The 14,012-nt window shown below is 37.2% G+C and overlaps 1 protein-coding gene across 1 annotated transcript; it reads left to right on the plus strand.

Annotated features, from left to right (window-relative positions):
- Positions 1–255: 255 nt before the first annotated feature.
- hacd2 (3-hydroxyacyl-CoA dehydratase 2) lies at positions 256–13,561 on the plus strand. Its single transcript, XM_042494599.2, has 7 exons — positions 256–473; positions 3,422–3,539; positions 5,312–5,330; positions 6,854–6,942; positions 7,452–7,573; positions 11,322–11,500; positions 12,818–13,561. The coding sequence occupies exons 1-7, from the start codon at positions 349–351 to the stop codon at positions 12,898–12,900; spliced, it is 735 nt and encodes a 244-aa protein (XP_042350533.1). The 5' UTR covers positions 256–348; the 3' UTR covers positions 12,901–13,561.
- Positions 13,562–14,012: the final 451 nt, after the last annotated feature.

Raw genomic sequence — 14,012 nt, forward strand, 5'->3', positions numbered from 1 at the left:
GATGATCCGACAAAGAGTCTAACGTTAGCTCAAGATAATTAATCTTCTATTATAGCTCTAGTCAAGTCTGCGGAAGCCCAAGAAAACGATTAGCTGAATAAAATTCACACGAAAACATTTTTTTCTAAATTAAAACTTTATTAAAACAATTAAAAGGAAGGAGGGATCGATTTTTAAGGTGATTTTCGTTTCAGAGCGTCTCGAAGCGAAGACGGAAATGAAGAGAAGTGAATTCTCTCGCTCCAGGACGACACTTCCGGGTCTCCTCCGTTGGTCCGTTGGTTTCCCGACTCCGTGAACCCGACAGTCGCCGTCGTCCAGGACCAAAGACCGCTGAGGGTTGCAGTCATGTCGGCAGCTGCTCCGGGGACCAGCAAGGCGGCACACAGCGATGTGGCCGCCAAGAAAAAGAAGGGACCCGGCGCCCTGGCCACGGCCTACCTGGTCATTTACAACGTTGTTATGACAGCGGGGTATGTAGCGTGTTTCCTCGTGCTAACGCTGCTGTTGTGGTGGTGTGTGAATGTGTGTGTGCTGCAGAGCAAGACAATAAATAATGGGAGCATTGTAATGTTATCGGGCTATTTTTTGGGATTTTAAATCTGCAAATTGTGTGGGTTTATTGTTAAAAATATGCTAGCCTGCTGTTTGGTGAAATAACTTTGAGTTTGCCTCCTTAACGGCTAATACAGATTAACGTGCAACAGACAAACCACCTGGCGTGTACAGTAATTGTGACTGACGGGACGCCACTGCACACAATACAGAAATATTAGGACAGATGGTTCATTGTCTGCAGCCATTGCTTTTTTTAACACCGAAAAGTGTGGGTTTTCTTCCTGGATTGTCATATTTTTGCTACAATGCTGCAGTATTTAACAAAACATTTAATTTAATTTAATTAAAACAGAAAAATATAAGGAGAGATTTTTTAAATAAATATGTACAAATATGTGCACAAGAGATCTATGAAACATATACAAATATGTATATCAAACTACAATTGTGCAAAATATAAATGCAAATAAAAAGTAAATAGATTATTTAGTATTTAAAATGACTTATTCAAACTCAACAGGGAGTGTCTTGATTTCTTTCAAAAACATGGGAAGGAGATGAGTCAAGAAAGATGGAAAGACCCTTAAAATTAGCATAAAGTAGTGAACAGTTCAAAAAATGCAAGAAGATGAGTAAAAATAAATATATAAAAGGTTTAAAAAGGATCTGAAGACGTTTCCATCTTGAATTGTCATATTGTTTTAGCAGTTTAACAACTGAATTAGACTTTTAATCATCACAAAAGTTAAAATAAATCAAATCAAACCAAAAAAACAACGAAAAATAATATGTAGAAGGAAGAAAAGAGAGGTACATGTTTAAGCCATTTAAAAAAAAAAACAACCCAGGAAGGGTAGAGGAAAAATCTATATAGCATGGTATTGAGATATTTTTGTGCAGCAATATATTATGGATACACAAAAGCCAAATATCTATTTTTTAATTATATAAATGATTAATATTACAAATACATATTGAACTTTTGGTGGCCTAATAGAATAATAATAAAAACATTTACTTTTTTGTGGGTCGTGATGCAAGAGGACTTAGGCATGTCATCAATATGGAAAGATGTTGGCTTTACAATGAAATGTCAGAGTCGACGAACATGCAGATTTTTGCAGATATCACAATATATCATCATAATACATACATATCTTGCCTCCATCTGCTGGTGTGTCATCTTAATAAGAATATGCATAATATGTCAATTCCACTACATAAAAAACTTAATCACTAAAACTAGGTGAGGAAAAAAAAGTGAATATATCTATATTGGTGTCAGTTATCGGTCAACTGAGTAGTTAAAAGTCGGCATATCGGTAACAGCAAAAAATCCAATATTGTGGACCCCTATTATTTACCAATTATTTCATAAATTACGAAGAAAAGCCGGGACTTCTTACATTTAAAAAGCTGGAACCAGCAAATATTTGACATTTCCACTTTAAAAATGATGAAAATGATTCAGCAAATATCAAAATGTTCTTTCAATCAACTAATTCAGTAATCGACTAATTGTTGCAGTATACAGAGATTTTTTATGATGGATTTTTTGCATTGTGTCTTGTGTTTCGAATGATTACAATCAGATTTCAATCAAACCAGACTTGATAAACATTAGTAGACGCCTATTTTGTAACCTCTGTCGCTCTGCCCAGATTTATGCTGTACAGTTAAAAAGTCATTACCTTGAACCCTGGATTGACAATCTCTGTGCTTGACTTTTATTGCACTTTTTTCAGACTGTTGCACAATTGAATAGTGGGAGTTGTGTGCTCACTGTTCCAACCAGTTTGGTCACATTGTGGACGCCTCAGTATTGACGGGCCACACAGTGCCTGCTTTGTATTGAGCGCATGTTAGGGTACAAGCTCGTCTTTGCTGTTCAAATGCAGCGTCTGCATTCAGACGCAGGCGTGCTCAGTTTCTGCCCAACTGGCTCTGATATTGATATTCATCATCACTGCTGCAGACTGAGATTAGGACAAGATACAAATCACATTCTTCACTCTGTGAAACCAAAATGTGAAATGAAACTTTCACCCTGCTCAGGTTTTCTCCAGCAACTCTGTGACACCTCCTACCTCCACGTGCTCTGCAGCTCAGCTACTTTTGAATGATCTAATGCATTACATCACATTTTTGTAATAAATTTTGGATTGTATGGGCTGAAACTGGTATCAGTTAACAGCTGTCCCTACGTTAAAAAACTACACAGCAGGCGCAGTATGAACTTTACACAAACTTTTTAATTTTTACACAAAAGTATAACGATATTCTTCTTAATTATATGACTTCAAGTCTAGTTAGTAGATTAATGTTTAGAGAAATTAAATCAAGATATATCAGAACAGCAGAAAACATTTTCCTTCATTTTTCTAAACCCTTAGGGCCCACTTATTACTCACACTCATACCACTCTGTGCACAAAATGCGCTTTTCAGAATAAGGCTATAAAAAATATTATACATTAATAGGATTTTCTACTTTTATTGACTTATTTTTTAACCAACAAACCATCAGTACTAATCACAAATACCAACTAATTTTCAAAATTTTAAATGCCATTTTTTTGTCATGATGCCACTATGATTTTAGATGAAAAAAAGGCATAAAAAATGTACTATTTTCAATATACGACATGCAAATTAGATTTTTTTTTTGACTGTCACTGTCTGGAATACTTCAGTGATTTGCAGCCGCATTGACTGTGACAGTACACCTCGTGGAAATATCACATCACATCAACAGAAATTGCACAAGTCTAACACAGATTTGTGGCCATGATAAGATCATCTGGTAATTCTTGTTTTAAATGCTTGTAATAACTAAAACTGTGATGTGTTTTTCTGCTCTCCAGGTGGCTGGTGATCGCTGTGGGTCTGGTCAGAGCTTACCTGGCCAGAGGAAGCTACCACGGGCTGTACTACTCCATAGAGAAGCCTCTCAAGTTCTTTCAGACTGGAGCTATTCTGGAGGTGAGAGGAGCACGAAGCTCTGGGCAGTGATGACAACATCAAATATGTACAAACAGTGTGGCAACATTTCAAATGCGAGTCTATTATTACTCTTATCAGCACTCAAAATCCAGTTTGTATATGCGGATATTAGGCATGCAACATTTATTTTCATTAAGATAAAACCACCAATAATGTTTTTAGCATCCAAATAACCCTTGAAGTGATTTTAAGGAACTCTGTTGATGTTACTCAACCCCTCCAGGATTTCTTAGGTTTTTTCCCCTTTGAAATGGCTTATTTCACAGCAGTTTTTCTAAAATATTGCAATGCATGTTGCAATGTTTTTAGGCGTTTTTTTTTTTTGCAATGAATATGCAGGGACAAGTAAAAATTGTGAAAGCAGTTGTAATGCTGTTCCAAACTTGTAACCTATTTCTATGAGCATTTGTTGTTTCACACAGAATGACAAATGTAGCTGCTCCCCTCCTGATGTTTCTGTTCGGTTAGCTCGAGCTAACACAGCAGCATCTCTAAGATCTGATTCTGAGCCTTTAAATAGTCCCAAATGGCTCAGCTCATTTAACCTGACAAGAACGGTTTTGTTAAATTAGCAGTGTGATATTCTGATGTCACTCTGTGTGTGTGTGTGTGTGTGTGTGTGTGTGTGTGTGTGTGTGTGTGTGTGTGTGGGGGGGGGGGGTGTGTGAGATGGCCCCAGGTGCTGAAGCTCACACTCCCACAGCAGTGGTCTCATGATGATCAGTGGAGAGAGGAGGTCCTGAGCAACTCAATGTGTGCTAAAGCTCTAATAGGAAATGAGATTTCACCAGTTTTTAAATAGTCAAATTTGCAGAAAGTTCTGGTAATTTGACAAAATTGCAAGATCATGCAGGATTCTCCGGGACTGGCTGAATTTGCATTAATTGCTGCGATAGCAACATCCTGGAGGGTTAGGTAACAGACATAAATCTGTTGTTGAAGCAGTACGCTGGAGTGAATTAAATGCTTTGTGGAGAATCAGAGGATTTTAGTCGCTAAATGGATAAATAATTTGCAAATGTCTTTCTGTTAATCCCAGCCTGTTTAAACTAACAAAAATCATCACGTCAGTAAAAGCTGTTGGATTCAGGTCTGAATGTCTCACAGGCCTGTTATCTGCAGTGTGTGGTATGTCCTCTATAACATACCCGCATGGTAACCTTTCTGGCTGAGCTGTTAAAGGCACAGTACCAAAGTATTTTATGACTTTTTGTTAGATTTCAGACTTTCAGACAGAAAAAAATTTAGTGGCTGAAAATGACGGAGATAAATGAAATCCACTTCTGTTTTTAAAAAAGGAGTTTCAAAAACAGTTCAGAAGATTGTCTGATTCCCTCACATGTCAAAGAGTGATCATACACACATACGGACACAGTGCAGGGGCGAAGCACGAGGTGTTTCAGCGATCCTGTCCAGACTCGCTGGAGCTCAGTGAACTTATCTTCCATTCATGAAATAATCTGCGCAGACTGAACGCTAACGCCTGAAGATTTTTGTTGCTCTTAGGAGTTTCAGTCGTTATGTTGAAATACTTAAACAGGTTTTACATCCTGAAGTTTTGCATGTTACAAAAACATTTTACACAATGCAAAAGAAAACAACATTTTCAAGTATGCAAGGAAAAAAAGGTCACAATAAACGGCACTCAAGCCGTACAAACAGGGAATGTGCTGTATACGAGTTAAAATAAGCGTTTGTGTTTTGCTCCCAGGAGCATGTTGAGTAATTTTCTGTTATCTCCTCCTTTACAGATACTGCACTGTGCTGTAGGTGAGTCTCTCTCCACCCTCACCTCCACTGCTCCCTGTTATCAGTCAAACTTCGGTCCTGCACAAGTCACCGTTTTACCATTTATTAGTCCACCATTTTATCGCTTATCACAGCTTGACTTTTCAATGTGATTTAAAAGAATACTTTAAGTGCAAGATGACCTTTTTTATTTTTATCAATGACTCACTGTGTTTCACCTTGAATTTGTAAAGAAAACCTTTTTCTCGCACACCTTCATGGTGAAAGGAGAATCCAAAAAGGCGAATATTCTTCATGAATTGAAGTAATAAATATAATAAACTTTATTTGTATAGCACTTATCTAAACAAAGTTACAAAGTGCTTCACAAAGTGGTACGTTTGGGGAGTTCAGTGAAACCATCGCTTCTGGTTGAAATGTGTTCACAGATAGCTGAGCTCACTGTGTTAAATCGGATAGCAGCGGCTTATATCCTGAACTCTGATTTACGACTGGTCTCATTGTAATAATCGTAGCTCGTCAGATTGCATGTGTGTCTCAGGTGTAAATGTGTGCGGACAAACAGAAGCTTTTCATATCTGAAGTGTTTGCCAAAGAGAGAGAGAGAGAGCGGAGAAGCTGCTGGCTCTCGTGGTGTTAATGTGTGAGGAGAGAGCGGGCCCCAGCCTGGCGGCCTCGCCGCCGTCCACAGTCCACTCTCTTCATTATCTCAGATTAATCTCGGATTATCCAGACTCCCTGCAGCTGCTGTCCACTCAGCAAACACACACACAGCTCTAGGTCCCTCTCTGCTGGTCAGTTTAAAGCACTGCGTCAACGTTCACTTCTAGCTCGGGTAGAAATTAAACCTTTGATATCAATATTTTTTTTTTTTTTTACATTTTCTTTCCCCAGTCAAGCACCTCTGTTTTATTTTTTTCTGTTGACTATTTTGTAACATTTGATTGCAGAGGTCCATGCGGGATTTTTTCATAATGCAATAGAAAAACAACAAAACAGCAACCAAAAAAAAAAGAAAGGAAATTGTGCCCAGAATATCAACACCTCTAAAAAATGGCAACATCATAAACCTAAATAGGCAGAGATGTGGAAAAGGCAAAAAAGCTGCAGCTCTGTCCTCTAAGCCCCTCCCAATAGACGACCACAGGTACATGCCCATGCTTCATATAATAACCAAGTGATTTCCGGTCTTAATCTTATTTTATTGTACAGTTGCATTCAGTGATTCACGTCTGTCCTTTCCAGACTTTTTTTTTTTATAGGATTTAAGAACGGCTTCCTCCTCTTGCACTGTTTTGTTTTTTTTTTTTTTTTTTTTTTTTTTTAAAAAGCTCTATTTTGATGCTTTTTTTAATGCACTCAGACTCCATATTTACCTTTAAAGTACAAAAAAAAAACCCAGTGTAAATCAGTTTATTTTCGCTGTGAATTAGAAAATGGTTTGAGGCCCGCACGCTGAAATTGAGTATCGCTGGTTTAGCGTGTGCAGCAGCCAACAGTGCTCCGGCATCCTTAATATCTTTGTATTTTGTCTCATATCTCAGGAATCGTACCGTCCTCTGTGGTCCTGACCGGGTTCCAGGTCATGTCCCGGGTCTTCCTTACCTGGGCTGTCACACACAGCGTCAGGGAGGTACAATGGGTTTATTTTCTAACTTACACACATAAATCAGTCTTTAAAAACAGTCTGTGTGACCTGCTGATGTACTGTTTGCCCTGTTAATAGATCGGACAGCAGTGAATGTGTAAGTAACGTCAGACGGTCGTGCTGTAGGGTTGAAGGATTGAATTTGCTGAATTTTATTGTAGTGAATAACGTATGTATGTCATGTTTTCTTTGTGTGTCTATTGTCTGATGCTGTACTGACATGTATCTGAGGCTGTTTACTCTCTCTCTTTGACATCAGTGTGCGTAGATATTATATTTATTTTGTGAAGGTGTGAAAAGATGTTTTTGCATTTGTTTTAACCTAATTTCTGAAGACCGTCTGCCTGCGGTGTGATCTGATATTTGAGCATCTGAAACAAACAGCATGGTTCTGCAATATAAAGTCGAGATTATTCTACAGCAGAGTGACTCCTGCAGCATGACGCGAGCCCGCCTGTTCCTCCTCCCATCATGCTTTGTGTGCATTTGTGCAGGTGCAGAGTGAGGACAGCGTGCTGCTGTTTGTCACAGCGTGGACCATCACAGAGATCATCCGCTACTCTTTCTACACATTCAGCCTACTCAATCACCTGCCATACCTCATCAAATGGGCAAGGTAGGAAAATAAACCTGAAAGTCAGAAAAAAAGACATTTATAATTATAGAATATAATAACAAGGGTCATCATATAAAACTAGGACGTCTCTGCAGGAGAAAGACACAAATGCTTTTTTATTTATTTAATATTTAAAAAAGGTTGTTTTTATCATTTTTTAACAGATAGCATATACATCTCGTATCACACTGAAACAGTAAGCTTTGACAAAATTCTGAAACCATTTTAGGCGAGAAATAAGTAACTCAGTATCAGAATCTTGGTTTATATTTTATCAGTAGACAGTAGACATTATGGTGCCCGCTTCCTGTTGACAAACTCTCGCTAAACAGGTCATTAAAATATGTTTCTAAAAACATTGTTAGTAGAGAAATAGGCAGTGCAGCAACACAGTCTTGATTTATATTTAATCAGCACTGCCGAGTTTTACAGTTTGATCGGATTTCAGTCCGAGGTTTGAGAGAGAGAGGGGAACAGCTAAGTTTCTGTCCACGGTGGCAGCATGGGGTGGCGGACAATACGAAAATGCTGAAGTACCACCTGTAGTTCGAGCAACAGCCAGCGATACTCCGCCAGATGACGTTTTTATTTTTTAGTTTTGCCATGGGGGATATCTAGGCACTGGTTAAATTAAGGGGGGTTGACCCACAGTTCATCTACACAAACTACCCACATTGTTTTGATCCAAAGCTGGTTGAAAATCAGCAAAGTACCCCTCTAAGCCTAAAAAACATGGATGGGCAATCATCGCAAAAAGAGATGATTAGAGCCTCAATAGCTGTTACCAGCCTTGATAGCAAAGCTGTTATTGTTTTCTCCAAGTGAGGCTGTGTGTGTCATCATGGCAGAATGTGGCCCTAGAGACACGTACTGTAGCTGGAACTACCACAGAAACCATTTTGAATACTTTGCCAAGTGTTTATATGTCCGTCTGTGGACAAATTTTGTCAACATGAAGGCGTCACGACCGTGCAAGATGCAGTCAGGAAACTTTACAGATGTGTAATAGAGATCAGAATAAACACCGGGTTTGAAGATGGGTGTGGTTCATGCAATCCTCATGGTGGAAAACATGAAATAAAACACAGAAAATAATAGTAAAAAGGAATATTATTGTGGATTTTTAATAATTTCTTTCTAAAAATTACGAAATCCCTCTATGAATCCGTTTTTGCAAAATGTTTTTTATTCTACTTTTTGTATTTCCTCATTCAAAAAATAAAGATATGTGATTTTTTTAGGTAGATACTAGAGAAATGAAAAGGCTCAAGAGGTTTATGACAGGGTTACATGAAAACGTAACATATCACTCTAAAAATGCATAACTCCCAACACTGATTACTTATTTAAAAATCATCTTTTTACAGAACACTGTGCTATTTCCACCATAAACATCGACATCTTTCTATCTGCCTAATGAGATTCATTTGCATCTTCAACCAAGGCAACAGTTGTTAAGTGGCTCCCTCCCCGTGGCTTTTGTTGCTAGGTAGCAAATGAATGGTATTGGTATTCGACTTTCAGTTTGCACCCTGAGAGGCAGAAAAATTGGTTGTGCATCCATGAAAAAATCCAATGAAGGATCTGAAAAGACCGTCTGTGGGTTTTGAGTCGAGGAAGAGACTGAACATTTTTATTTTCTCTCTTTGATTTTTTTTTTTCTGCAGAAGAAAAGGAGTTCAGTGCATCTCTCATATTGAATTGCGAGCTTTCTCTTCTTTCTCCTCAAAAGGCCTGATGCCTCAACAGTTCTGTGATTAAAAATTTAGAAGTATGCAGAGGCAGTGGTATTACTTTTTTATTTGTGTGTGAACATTTCTTATAAAGCAGCACATGAGATGACCTGATGTTAATGTTACAGTATATTATGAGGATTTTATTGTGGTTTGGGATTTGATGCTGTGATTGCAGCCTTATAACTTTAAAGCATAACTTTGGTATTTTTCAATATGGACCCTGTTTTCACATGTTTTTGTGTCTAAATGATTAGTGGGAATGACACTTTCCAGCCAGTAGCAGCAAAACAGGCTGCAGCGTAATCACGTGGGGCAATTATGCACCATCAATTTGCATCCCCTGAAAGTGCTTATTTTTGTCACCAGGAGGTTTAGTCTGTTATTATAAGTGTCTGACAACATTATTAAAAGGATCCCTACAGATAGACCTTTTTGTAAAGGAGTTGATCCTGGACCACGCCGTCTATGTGAGCAGCTGCTGCTCTGTTGCTGCTTAAATGCAGCACATAGAGAAACAGAGTCTTGCTAGTTTTTTTCTGTGTGACATGCAAGGTTTTCAGCAAAAATAGACAATGAAAATGGTCCTTTGATAATTATATTGACATTATTCAAGCTTTTACTACAGTGTTTAAGATTTCATCTGTCACCGACATGAAGAAATGTAAGTATATCTGTTTTTTTCCTGTTTCTGTTTCAAAATAAAAGCCCTTTGTCAATGTTCCTGTAGACATTCCTTGTTAACTGCAGACCTTTTATTTTGAAATACTTGCAGGACCATTTTGTTGACAAGGCAGTGGCTACACAGCTTTATTGAGTGGAGAATCTGTTTTTTAATTGTGAAAATACAGTAGTTATAGCAGCCGGCAGCTCTGCAGCAAGAGCGCTGTCAGTGTGAACACCACAAGCGTTTTTTTGGCGAGGTTGCCGTCATGAGCTGCTCATGCTTGTAGCATGGCCCGGTGCATGAAATCCTTTTTGTTAAACCAGAAACAGTCCAGAAATCGCTGTTGCCAGAACAGGAATCAAGTTGACAGAATTGAAATAAACTCTTTAAAAAGAAAACGTGCATGCTAAAATGACTAATAATAATAAAGGTTCTGGTTGGTTCGGCATTAGTAATTTTGGGTCTGTTTCTAGTTGAAATGTCTTTTAGTGGACTTACATTGAAGATGCATAGTAGCCCCAGGTGTTTATATTGCAGCCTGTTTCACCGCTGCAGCGCTCTCCCACAACACTGTAAAATTTTTAAAAATTGTTGTTCCCTTTAGTCACTCAGATAAAAAAATCATGGGAAAAAAGGATCTGGGTTGAAAAATACCAAAGTTACCCTTTAAATCTATTAACTAGTATCTCTGCTAGTTGGACAGAAACTCTGTAAGAGTCTCAACAGTTAGAACAGGCACCCTGTTTTTACTTAAATGCATAGTGATAATGCATAGCTCTCTTTTCGCCAGCCATTTGTCAGGGTTATAGTTAATGATTTACTTGGATCGTTGCCTGCTTGAATTACTTGTGTCGGAGCCTGAGCACATTCTCAAACATTCCTCATACTCCTCCACATTTATTTATATATTTTTAAAAAAGATAAAAAGTGTCTCAGGTATTGCTGCCTTTGGCAACTGTTTGTTATTATCTTGTGCTCCACGTACATTTTTTAAAAAAGAAAACTTAGCCATGCCCAAACTGTGGACTTTTATAGACCCCTTTCTTGTTTGGTTGAGCCTCTGCAGCACCGTGTTCTCCACCCACACCTTCTTATCAGAAAAATGTGTTTGTTTTGGTGAAAAGCAGAAGTGTGTGTTCAAGTTTTTATGATGTTCTCTAAGTTTCGAGCTGGACTGGTTAACATGCAGTAAGCTGCACCGATGCTTGTGGTGCACAAAGTAAAAAGATAAATCCACATCATGCACCTCTCGCTCAGTGTTTATATCAGCTATACCGCCCACCCTTAACATTGCAGAAACAGCAAATAATGTTATATTATGACTCTCTCATAAACCCCTCTGCTGCAGGTACACCTTTTTCATTGTGCTGTATCCCATGGGTGTGACTGGGGAACTGCTGACCATCTATGCAGCGCTGCCGTACGTGCAGAAGACAGGCCTGTACTCCGTCACTCTCCCCAACAAGTACAACTTCTCGTTCGACTACTACACCTTTCTTATCCTCGTCATGATCTCTTACATTCCCCGTAAGTCAACAAGCAGATTTTTCCTCTTTTGTAGTGAGAATAAGTTAATTGCATTTACCTAAGAAAATAAATATTGTAGATTTTTTTTCTTGTAATTTCTTGAAACCTCCCAGAGTGATAGTTTTTGTTTTTCTTTATTACACATGCAATTTACCATTTATGACATAAATGTTACGTTATGAATCCCTTTGATGAGGGCGGCTTCAAACAGGTGCTTTAAACGTGCATATTCATTTTCTGTCTCTATCACAAGCAGCCATGACTGTTTCTTGTTGTTTGATTAGACAACAGAACTTAGCCTGAGGAAACCAAGTCAAGCTGCTGCATCTCAGGTTCCCGTGAGGCAAAGTATCATGGAAGTAAAGCAAAAGAAAAAATATAATTACCATAGTTTTAAAATGTTTTTCCATGCGTTTTCACATGTTGTTGTTGTATAAAAAGCCCCAAAATGAGCACTGTAAGCTGACTACTTGGTTATTACAAACAAATTATTTTAAACTGCTTACAAACAGCAAGCAGTTGATCATTGTATCTGTGATCAGTATAAGAGCTTTTCTTTGGAGTGTTTTAAGGGTCGAAACTAAACATATAAATGCATAAGACATTATATTATTAATTTCTCAAATAATTACATATGTTTTTTATAATATTAATAAGAATGATATATTTTTAAGATAACATTTTTAAACCAATGAATTATCATTTATTAATTTATTATTAATAAATAAGACAATTATATTCATGTTCAATGTATTTGTATTTTAATATTTCTATATAGAAATGTATAAATATATACATTTTTAAAAATGTATTTTATCTATTTAACATTTGATTTCATAATATTTTTCTTCATTTGTCGTTTTTTATTTTTATTTTCATTTTCATTTAATTAACCTTTTTTTTAATAAAATAATCATTTTAAGCATGAAATGATATAACTATTACGTTTTCCATTTATTTAAGCATTATGTTATATATTTAGTTATCCATCTATATAAACATAAGCATTTTATTTTATAACTCTATATTAACCATTCAATTATATAGTAATTTATTTAGCAATTTATTTAAGCCTTTAATTGCATAATTATTCCTATTTATATATTTAGTTTAGTCCCTAAAAACCTCTATAATTTCCACTATATAACTTGTAATCATGACTTTGTATCATTTGCTTTTTAATATTTCCAAGAGGCAATAATTGCAAGTATTGTCTTGTACAGGTGTACCTGATTAGTGACCACTGGGTTAAAAAAATGATGTTAAATAACTCCATCTGTAGATAACATACTGATGTCCCTCTGCCTCTCCTCGCAGTCTTCCCCCAGCTTTACTTCCACATGATCCGGCAGAGGAAGAAGGTGCTGGGCCACGCAGAGGACTACAGCAAAGTGGAGTGAGCTGAGCAGCTCTCAGACAGATCTGATGAAAAGAAACCAAAACAAACAGAAGAGGAACAAAATCATGTCTGCTTAAAGAAACCAGTTTTCAAACTGCCAGAGCTGACCTGGCAGGAGATCCAAATTATCAAGCAACTTTATTTTTTCCAGCTGTTGTCCGGGTTGTGTAGACGCTCACAAATCATGAACGAACTGTTTTTTGTTTTTTTTTTGTTATTTTTCTGTTTTCGTTTTTATTTATGAACAAACTGCAGTTACTTTTGTTTAGTCAGGGAGCTTTTGCAGCTGTAAAGAAACTGTATCTCGACTCTGATAGAGTTGAGCTGCCGTCTGAGCACTGAGCAGAACTCGGTCACAGCGTTGAACTGAAAGATGCACTGATAGAATCGATAACCTCCTTTTAAATGTCACCGTAGAAAAATCCCGAGTAGATTTTTTCACCTCCCGACCTTTTGGTCTCTTTTAAAAAGCAGTCCTGCTTCACTACGATGTAGAAAGAATAATGTGAAGACTAGTGCTGAAACTAGGTTGTAGGTTTTGCATCCACAGTGTTTGTTGGTGCAAACTGTGGTCCAGACTTGTATTCTGTTTTCTTTCATTTATTTCAGTCAAAAATTTTATTACATTCCTAATTAAGTTCAATAAACCTTTTTTCATTCTTTGCTTGCATGGTTTTCTATCTGTTTTTCTCTTGTTTGGTGTTTGCTTGGATGTAGTTTTGACTTGGGTTGCGTTCTCAGTGGTCTGATTATGTTGACTCTTTAAAAGCTTACGTTTCCCCACTTTTATCAGTGATGACTGTAAGTTGTGTCCTTTTTTTTCCCTCATTGTTTTATGTTTAGGTGGTCGATACGTTAATAACCTGAAAAACTATGTGTTTTTCCACCGTGCATTCATCAGAGTGAGCAAACATCCCTCTTTGCTTCATGTGATTGTGTTTTCTTTTAATCTATTGAAAGTAACTAATTTTAGCTCCTTTAAATTAGACTTTTTATACAATTTAAATTAGGATTATCACTTTAATTTATACTTTATTAATAGACAACTCCAATTTTTTATCCTGGACTCTAAGTTCAAATTAGAATGACCACCACAGCCAGGAGCAGCAAAAC

Source organism: Plectropomus leopardus, chromosome 10, assembly GCF_026936395.1.
Source record: "Plectropomus leopardus strain MGB_pleo_1.0 chromosome 10, ASM2693639v1, whole genome shotgun sequence".
In the NCBI taxonomy this organism is placed as follows: domain Eukaryota; kingdom Metazoa; phylum Chordata; class Actinopteri; order Perciformes; family Serranidae; genus Plectropomus; species Plectropomus leopardus.